Source organism: Gymnoscopelus braueri (assembly GCF_963280865.1).
Source record: "Gymnoscopelus braueri genome assembly, chromosome: 10".
NCBI lineage: Eukaryota > Metazoa > Chordata > Actinopteri > Myctophiformes > Myctophidae > Gymnoscopelus > Gymnoscopelus braueri.
Window position 1 is genome coordinate 22,101,521 of NC_137611.1, and position 10,098 is coordinate 22,111,618.

A 10,098-nucleotide genomic window follows, 5' to 3' on the forward strand; every position below is an offset into this window, starting at 1 on the left:
AGCTAGAAATAAGTTGGTGTAAATTAAAATGAGCTAACTTCTAGGGCTGCCCTCAACTAAAGAAATTCATAGTCGACTGTTAGTCATATGAAATTATTGACTAATCAATTAGTTGATTTAATCAACAAATCTGTAAAATTGTGTTTGCTGCTTATAATCTTGCACAAGTCTTTTTTTAGGTTGGTGAGGTTGAGAACTGAGTATTATAATGTTGAATTTCACAATGAGTACTCGCTGTGGAACTGATCCTACAAAGTTTTAGTCGACTAAGCCTAAACCATCCAAACAATTAACCGAGGGGCGGGGGGGGGGGGGCAGCCCACACATGATTTTTTTGTAAAACGTGTAACATACTCAGACAATGTTTTACATAAGCCAAAACTGGCTATGCGCAATGCATAGCTAATATTAAAAAACAACAACCCGGAAACTTACTATTAAGTTGACAAAACCCTCATCAGTTTATTGTCTTTCAGCAAGAAAAGGTCAGAATCTCACATTGCTTAGCTTCACCCAAGGAGTTTCCTCAATCCTCTAGTGGAGTTTTTCATAAGAGAGGTTAAAACACCTTCCGTCAAACAACCACAAAAGCGAGTTTTACAGTTTCTCCATACAGAGTATCTATTGTCCTCAAACTTGAAGAATGTGCCAAGATCAACATGGATTCATTTCCTCTTAACCACTTAAACCCTATATACTTCGTTGTACGTCAAATAGCGAAAATAGCAGATCTACAAGCTCACAACGCGTCAAGTTATGAGCTTGCAGATCTGCTATTTTCGCCAAATGTTCGCCTATTATGACATGCCCAGAATAGGGACTCTAGGGTTCATGTGGTTAAGCTATGTAGGCTGCATGTCATGAAAAACATTCATAGCTCGAGCAATGCCACAGTTCAAGTAATGGAGGCAGGATACTCCCGGACCTCTGGCAGTTCACACAAACAGGAAGCCTCTTTCATACGTTGCTGCACGATGGTGTCGCTCGGCGAAAATAACTTGGTTGTCACGCGATTTTTCGCTTGAAAATCTGTTATCTTCGACGACGGCCAACGTCGTGCGACAAAGTATAATATTAGGCTTAAGAGGTCACATCATACCTACGCCACCAAAGAGAGTGCATTTTTGTGGCGAATGTCAACCTCTCATAACAGCATCACCGTCAACCACCACCACCATCATCATCATCAAACGCTGCAACAAGAGAAATACTGTTGGATTGCACTTTCTTCAAGCTTTCATCTTCTGTGGCCTGTTTATAGAAAAAATATATATAGAATACAAAAAGCTTATACTTCTTTGAGTAACAGAATATACCATACAGTACAGTACTTCAGATTATGGTTTGATCAGCACATCAGCAGGTGTACACGAATTGCCCCTCCTCACCCAAACATAATTAACCACTTGAGCCCTATATACTTCGTCGTATGACGAATAGCGCCAATAGCTGATTTACAAGCTCACAACGAGCTTTGTAGATAGGTCATTTTTGCTATTTTAAAAAACTTTCGGAAATTTTCCTCCTATAATGACATGCCCAAAATAGTGACGCCAGGATTAAAGTGGTTAAGGGTCGAAACAGGGATGTACTTTTGTTCACTAAAAAGTGCTTTGGTCAATGGGTATAATTGAGTATGCTTTCACAATGGTATTCTACAGGATGTTAATGCTACATAATAATCCACTGTGTGTGAATGTTATTAAGAAAGTGGCAACGTGGCCAAGCGCCACCACAGGCGTACACGTGTTCACGTGTGGCCTTTTTGCCCCCCCAAAATGGTTTGGTCTGTCAAACCTGTGTGACAGAATCATGTTCTGTACAGCACCATTTTATCTCTTGAACACACAAATTCTTCAGCAACCCAATATATACATGACACATTCAAATTTCTCACAATCTAATATAATCTATCCAGGGCCAAGGACGGGGTCATCTGCAACGACGTCAGCGATGTCAGTACTTTTGAGCTATCCAAATGTAAAAAGTGGAAGTCAAAAGAAAGCGTAGCACCCGACATGAGTCAGCATATTTTCATGTGTGTGTTTAGTTTTTTGTTTTTAACATCCCCGTTGCGAAGACGTCCATTAAAACAAATGGTTTATGGAGTAAAAAATATCTCGTAAAAAGACAAACAGTCTCATTGAATGGAGAAAAAAAAAGAAATAGGAAAAAAAATTCAAGCTGACATTCAAGTTCTGGTCCCTGCTTCAATCTTGTGAAATCACATTCACAAAACCCCGCTGGAATCACTCTAGTGCAAATTTCACACATTCCTCTCAGCCGACAATGCCCCATCGATGCAGTACCGCTCGTAGGATACAGTAAACATGTCCTTTTGTCTGTCCGTCTTGTCTTGACTACATTTCTGGAGCAGCTGGCGGGAGCCCCGCTGTGTGTTTTGGAGTCTGTAAGAGTTTGTGTTCCTCTGCGCGCTGGTGAGAGGAGGTTGCTGGGATGCTGCCGTGTACTGGGTGCATCAGTCGTACGTCCAGAGCGTCGTTGTGTTGTACTAGGGAGTTCAGCCGATAATGCAGGACGAGCTCTTTCAGCGAGCAGTGGACGTCGTATGGCTCTGCAAAGCCATATCCATGTGGCGTGCTGTAAATCATACAATGCTTCACTTCGTCCTTCACGCTGAAAAGAGAAAACAAACTTGTTAGTCAGTTAGTGTCAGCGTTTTTAACCACTTAAGCCCATATTTTATACTTCATCATATGACGTTGTCGTGCGGAAAAAGCCAATCTACAAGCTCACAATGATCTTGTAAATCAATTGTTTTGTATTTTGCCAATTTCTTGCCAGTTTGAAAGTGAATGAATTGCACTTTGACATATGAATACAAAGAAATTGCATTTTTGCATTTTATTTGGCATATATTGTTAAATATGTGCAACAAAAAAAAAGCACAATATGAGCAGGTATGTAATTTAACATCATTAACGTCATTTTTCATTTAAACTCGACTTTAAAAACCATGACCAAAAACGTCTATCAGCTCATTAATCAAATTAACACAATTTGATTTTCAAACTGTACTACTCACACAACAGAGCAGGCGTAGCATCCCTGTTTGCTGCTCTCGCGGATCAAGAAGGTTCCACAAGCTTTTCCCTGGAGCATCTCCTCGGCCTGTGTCCGGCTCAGTTCACCGACAAACCAGCTTGCCTCATCGTGGTGCGGCAGCTTCTCCTCATCTCCCTTCAGCACGTAGGTGCTGCAAAGACAACCAGGATATTCTTTAAAAAAATGCTTTTAAATTATTTCATATTCCATTTGCCATGTCACACTTTGGTTGTGACGTCTACAGTAGATGGCATTAAGTGATGACTTACTCATCTAGACTGTCGTGCGGTATCCCCAACCAGTCATTTATGCGTTTCTGCCGTACGCCTTTGTGATTCAGCCAGCTGAAATCCAATAAAATAGAGGGAAAGGAAGAACATTGTAAGTTTTAAGGGAATATAACACTAAACTCTTTTTATGAGCTTCTAGCAGATAATTACCACAAACACCAAGACAGGAAGTCTCAGATATTATATGAAATTGTCGTTTTTAATGTAATTGTATGTGAGTCATTCGTGGGTGTATGTTTTTGTGAGGCCCTAATCTAAGATGATTTTCAATCATTTCGTGATAGACAATAAAATATTGAATCTTCCTGAGCATTATCTTCCAATCCCACGATCCCACATCATCTCCTGCTGGCAGGACTCACTTGAGATACTGGTCTCTGATGTTGCGTAGCTGCATGAGGTCAGGACGCAGGCTGTTTATCTTCTTGTCCGTCTCTCTGTAGTCCTCTACCTGGGACCTCAGGTCCTCCTCCAGATGGACTTTACTGTCATAGATCTCCCCAAGACGACACTTCAGCTTCTCGTAGTTAATCAGGAAACTAAAGGAGGAGGTTAGAGGGCAGAGGTCACTATAGGGGTTAGGGTACGGGTTTAACTCTTGGAGACGTGGTAGAATTATGGCTAGCTGCACATGTCCCGCGATTGAACTACCTTTAAAATGTGTCTACAATTAGACGGGGACATTTACTTGGGAGCGTGACAGAAACAAGTACCTCTCAAGGTCCTTCTCTGCTCCCTCAGATTGATTGTTCCTCTCAAACTCCTCTCCGTAGCGCTCCTGCTCGCGACACTGCTCCTCAAAGATCATCATTGTCTCGTTGAAGGCCTCGATTGCTGTTCTCTTCATCTGAATCTCCTGCGTCACAGTGAATAACCATCAGAGATCTCACCACACTTCGCCTTGACAATTTGATGTTAGCATGGACATTCTCTTGACATGTTCTCATATATTTAATAAAGATGTAATTAACATGCTAGCATTCAGCATCTCCAAAACAGAGCTAATTGGAAGCAGTTTTTTTTTTTACCTGTGAGGTCTTTGTGAAGGCTTCATAAAGACGGTCAAACTCCTTCGATTTATCTTGATACTGACAGTGGTACTCCTTCAGTTTACGCCCTGCGACATCGACACTGTCCTCCTTCACCACTTGGTCCTGACAAAAACAAAAACACCCCATTCAATCTTACCTATCGAAATTGTGTTGTTCCTCTTATTTGCTTAAATTCATATTGAAGTTATTTCTATTGTTTGTTGCAGGTCTATATTTACTAACCTGTCGGAAGCGTGAAACAGGGTGGGTGAGCATCAGGTCCAGTGTGGCGTTGTACTCCACCAAGGGATGATGCTGGTAGTGCCAGATGAGCTCCACCACAGAGCCAAACGTCAGGGGGTCGGAGAAGCCATACTTGTTCTCGCGGTGGTAAATCTTAATGAGCTTGTTGTGGCCATCTTTCCTGAGAAGGTGAACAAACTCGAGAGGTCATGCAACGGCAAGTGAGATAGATATGTGTAACAACGATGTGACCTCAATGACTCTGACACTTAACGACTTTCAACCTGATGTCCTTATTTTGGGCATGTCATTATGGGTGGGAAAAAATTACAATTTAACATGTGTTAACACAAGCATAAGTACATATTAAGTGGTTAATGGTTGAGCTGTGTGGTAGGCTTACCGTAATGTCAGCGTGAAGTCCCCTTGCGTCTTCGTGGAGGCGTCACGCACCAGGAATGCGCCATCAGGCGTGTCGCGGAGCTTCTCATTGACTTCATCCCTTAAAGGTAAAAATAACAAAAGGCGGTTACAAATCAAACACAGACCACTGGCGAGATAACCCGACGAAACAAAACAAAGACAAACACTGAGTCAGCAGCGGCCGCCACTGTTTGTTGAGGAGGACTGGTGTGGTTAGATTCCTTACCTGGTTATATCTCCCCAGTACCACTCGGCGTCCTGCAGTGAATACACGGGTGGAGGAAGGCAGTTGTTGTTCATGTTGGAAGACGCTGGCTTTGTTGACCGAGGAGGGAGAGCTGAGGTTTAGAGATAGGGAAAGCAGGAGAGAGGTGGAAGAGAGATAAGGAAAGAAAGGCAAAAGGATCATTATGGCCGTTTCTGAGAAAGAGGTCCACCCTTAACAGAAATATATTGATCTGCTTGAGATTGCTCAAGTGAAGTTCTGCAAACATGACCCCTTACGTTGCTGGGACCTTCGTGGACACAATGTGTGTGTGTGTCTGTGTATTTGCTTTCTCTATTCCATCCCTCCCTGCTTTCTCAGGAGCCGCATGCGCGCACACACACACACACACACACACACACGCACACGCACACGCGCACACACACACACACACACACACACACACACACACACACACACACACACACACACACACACCCCTTGCTTGATGAGGCTTGTCACAATCTCCTGACAAGCCCGGGCATGTCTCCAACTGATGTCATTGACCAAATCATTATCAAGATCATGCATGTACTGTATCAGTCAAGTGCAGCCAGCTGTGACACTAAAGTAACTAAATATTAGAAATGCATGTTTGCCTATTTCGTCTATGGTCGATTTTTTTGCCACCAAATCAACTATACTAATTCATATGCAATAGTCTATTTCGATATATATGCTACTGTAAATGTCACCACCTAAATCCCTCTAAGCTTTTGAAAAACACATTCAGACTTGTCTTACAAAAATTATCCTCGTTCCTCGCAATTCCAAAATCCTCATAGTTTTTCGATTAACCTTTAAAACAAAACAAAAAGTGCTGACTCCAAGTAAAACAAAAAGTGCTGACTCCAAAAGACGTAGGCCTAGAATATGCTACAACAACCACTAAGCAAATCACTTCGGAGTATAATGTTGTATATGCTCCCGTCGTACGACGGTGTCGCACGTCGAAAGAAAAATATCAGATCTACAAACTGTATTTATGGACACACGATACACTGTCGTACGAGGAAGTAGGCTATAATAAAGCGTGCTGAATCAGGCTTTTGGCGTTTTCCAAAAAATGAAAAAAGAGCAAAGAGGCCAAACCGCATCAAGAGGAGGTGAGAGGGCCGATATATTTCACTGCAGGACAAAAGTGCCTTTCATGGGGCCGTTAGCAGAACCAGTGGTGGAAAAAGTACTCACATTTTTTACTTAAAAAAGTATCAATACTGCAATGTAGAAATACTCGTTACAAGTAAAAGTCCGGAATTCAAAATTTACTTGAGTAAAAGTACAAAAGTATTGGTATAAAAATATACTTAAAGTACAGCACAGAAGTAAAAGTAGTCATTGTGCAGAATGTCCCAGTTCAAAATGTATAAAAATCTTTTGAAAATAGCAGATCTACAAGCTCACAATGCGTTGCGAGCTTGTAGATCGGCTATTTTCAAATGGCCGAAATATATATAGGGCTGAAGTGGTTAATGTATGTTTTGTGATAATAATCTAAATCTGCAAAGTAACTAGTAACTAAAGCTGTCAAATAATTGTAGTGGAGTAAAAAGTACAATATTTGCCTCTGAGATGTATATAGTGGAGTAGAAGTACAAGTATTGGAAATACTGAAGAAAGTAAAAATACCAAAAAATTGTACTTAAGTACAGTACTTGAGTAAATGTACTCAGTTACTTTACACCACTGGTAGCAGAACACAGGAGCAGCCTCAGAGAGGATAAAATGTGGCTTTCTCCGTCCGTCCGCTCTCTCCTTTTTTTCTGACCTTAAAATAAACAAAAGGCAGGTGCAAAGGCACCGTGGAAGCGCATAAAACGCTCCTAAACTCAGCAAAAAAATTCCATCTGCACACCTATCCTTCCTGAGTGCTGCTGCCCAAAGAAAACCACACCGGGGGCCAAAACCCACATGCACATGAAAGCTGCTCTGCACCTGGACACAGAAAAGAGCCATAATACTGCTGGCTGTGGCCTGGGTCTGGTCTGGATCACAACTTTTTTCTGAAGGATCAATCACACAGTACAGTAGTCCACTTTTACTGTGTACTGCTTTGAAGACAGTCCATACACAGCAGGTCATATGGCCAATAGCTATAACAATATCTCGTATATAGGTCCTGGACTTGTGTTATCATGGCCAAATTGGCCAATTATCCTATGATATTATTGGACATAACACCAGTCCAAGGCCCCCTATTCAAGTGCTGAATGGAGATGTTATAATAATATCTCAAATGCATGTGCTACAGTGTAACATGAAATGTGTGATGAGGAATGGCGAAGAGACATTACACTATCTCAAATGCATGCACTTCTAGGCTATTTGTTGCATGAAAATGGTGAAGAGATATAGGCTACGGTGAATGGTCAAGACATATTATAACCTTATAATAATATATCTCGACTCAAATGCATGTGTCAGCCTACATTGTTGCATGATGAAAATGGTGAAGAAGATAAATATATATGGTGAATGGTTGAAGAGATGTTAGCTATATTATTATAGCCAATAGGCCTGTTTATCTGATATTTCTCATGCGTATATATTGTTGCATGAAAATAAATGGCGAAGTTGTCAACTGCACATAATGTGAGATAGAATATCAGATTTAAGTCATGAGACTGGGACTGTCTGGTCCAGTTTGCCTGTAGCCTACTTTTCAAAGCCAAATGAGCCACGGTCGGGTCTGCAGGCTGCAGGCAAAGCAGGAGAACAAAGCAGTCGTTTCATTGCGGCATCGTATTAATGCAACTCCCAACACTAATTAACAACCGTCTACACACACACAAAAAAAGACCCAGCGTTCGAAATACAGCTCGTATATATATATTCATGTTAGACTAGATTGTTTTGTGAAGAAAAAGATGCACTATTTGTTTTCCTCCAAGTTTCACACTAGATGTGATGACAGCACAAAGAAAGAAACAGCGCAAAGCTTCGAGTTCGTGCATTATAGTCCGATCGTACCAGAGTGTCGCTCGCCCCAGGAAAAAGGGGGAAAAAATAACAGATCTACAAACAAACAAAAAAGATCTACAAGCTTAAAAACACGTCGCATCGCGACGCGTTGTTAGCTTGTAGATCTGTTCTCTTTTTTTTTTTTTTTTCAGTGAACGACACTGTCGTACGGCTGGAGTATAAATTCGGCTCTCAAGACCCACTGCGCCTTCCTTCCTTCGTCCTGAAGGGTATTACGTAATCGGCAAGTGAATTGCGCTATGCATGCAGGGTTGCCATGTCCGCTTATTATAAGCGTCTTAGGGCATGTTTTTCTGTAAAGTCGCTTGTAAATATTGGTGGTTGCGTTTTTTTTGGGCTTGTTTCTTAAGTGTAGTTGCTTATTTGGGCTTGTTTCCTAATGTTGTTTAAACTAGTGGTTCTAAAACATTTTCATGTCAAGGACCCCCAACTTAATATGTATTTGTCCACAGACCCCCCCCCCCATCTGAAAATATTATGTGCCAGTGGCCACCCCATACAAGATTTGTGTTGTTAAAATGTTACAAGGTTAGTTTTTTTCAAGATTCGTTTTTTCTTCTGCTGAAAATAGCAGATCTACATATACGTGGTTGCTTATTTCTCTCGCAGAATCTGGCAACACTGTATGCATGCCTGGGCAATGCCACCACCACCGGTAAAAGACCCAGGCTATGTTATAACCCCGTTATACACACACCTGTGCAACATTATGTCAACCTTATTACATTAAATATGATCATGCAAAAATAACAAAAAAGACAAGTTCAAAAGCAAAAAACTAAACAATTGAGTTATTGTGTCTTGCACAGCACAGATCACTCAGACAATGGCTGCAGAGACTAGAAAAAATAATAAAAATATGATCATGCAAAAATAATAAAAAGACATGTTTGAAAAGCACAAAAAAAAAACAATGTTATATTGTCTTGCACAGCACAGATCATCAGACAATGGCTGCAGAGACTAGAGACTAGTCCTACCTGGGGCTGCTTGATCCATTTCGACGTAGAAGAATAAAACTTCGGGAGGATTAAACATTCCGTTATAAAAACGAAAAAAGCTAAACAAAATGATATTCCCAAGATTGGTTGTCCTCCTCCAACGTTTCGATGCACGAAAAATAGAGAGCCGTTCTTTTGCAAAAAGAAGGAGAAAAAAGAATCGACCTATTTTAATAGGATCGGAGACGCCACGTACTGTAGGCTATACGCCAGTACAACAATAGACTTTGATGACAACAAGAAAAATGACTTGATTCAGATTTGAGAAAACGTCCCAAACTCCAAGCGTGTTCTCTCAACATAACTCGGGGCTAAATTGTTCTAAGTGGAAAAGATTGTCATGATCCGTGCCGTGCCGTGCCGTGCCGTGTCAGACTGTGCACGGCCCACGGTGCAACGAAGCTCTACTTTACTTCATCTAGGAAGTGCACACAGACTTTAAAGGGCTGTCCGATCTTGGGCAGATCCAACCTACCGTCAGACGAGGGGGGGTTTCCCCTTTGAGATATGTCTTTGTATTAAACACACAAAAACGATCGAATGTAGGACACGGTTTGATATTTAAATGACAAAATGCAACATTGTCGTATTTATTCCAAAATTACACAACAAGGTCGTATGGTATATTATCATTAACAGATACGTACAGAGTATTAGTTTAGTAGTCCCACCCCCCCTAAAATGTAATGGTACATTCCAGGTCGTTTCATTCAACTCTTCTCAAGCTGCACTGTAACTGCTGAGAAACTCGTTACATTGTATGAATGGAAACACTGAAGCCAAATATAATAACTTTT

At 41.2% G+C, this 10,098-nt stretch overlaps 1 protein-coding gene across 1 annotated transcript; it reads right to left on the bottom strand.

Annotated features, from left to right (window-relative positions):
* Positions 1-437: 437 nt before the first annotated feature.
* Positions 438-9,698, bottom strand: LOC308093914 (phosphatidylinositol 3-kinase regulatory subunit gamma-like). The gene is made up of 10 exons (XM_080440309.1): positions 9,281-9,698; positions 5,280-5,391; positions 5,034-5,132; positions 4,631-4,811; positions 4,385-4,510; positions 4,070-4,212; positions 3,719-3,895; positions 3,336-3,410; positions 3,047-3,217; positions 438-2,637 (listed from the first exon to the last, which is right to left on the bottom strand). Exons 1-10 carry the CDS (start codon positions 9,336-9,338, stop codon positions 2,361-2,363), a joined length of 1,419 nt encoding a protein of 472 aa, XP_080296435.1. The 5' UTR covers positions 9,339-9,698; the 3' UTR covers positions 438-2,360.
* Positions 9,699-10,098: the final 400 nt, after the last annotated feature.

Bases quoted from the DNA above. Each gene is read 5' to 3' on its own strand.
- LOC308093914 (XM_080440309.1), bottom strand. From the start codon at position 9,338: ATGTTTAATCCTCCCGAAGTTTTATTCTTCTACGTCGAAATGGATCAA. The intron at 4,511-4,630 runs GTTAGTAAATAT...TGTTTTTGTCAG, and splicing joins CTGTTTCACGCTTCCGACAG to GACCAAGTGGTGAAGGAGGA. The intron at 3,218-3,335 runs GTAAGTCATCAC...TTGTCTTTGCAG, and splicing joins CCGCACGACAGTCTAGATGA to CACCTACGTGCTGAAGGGAG.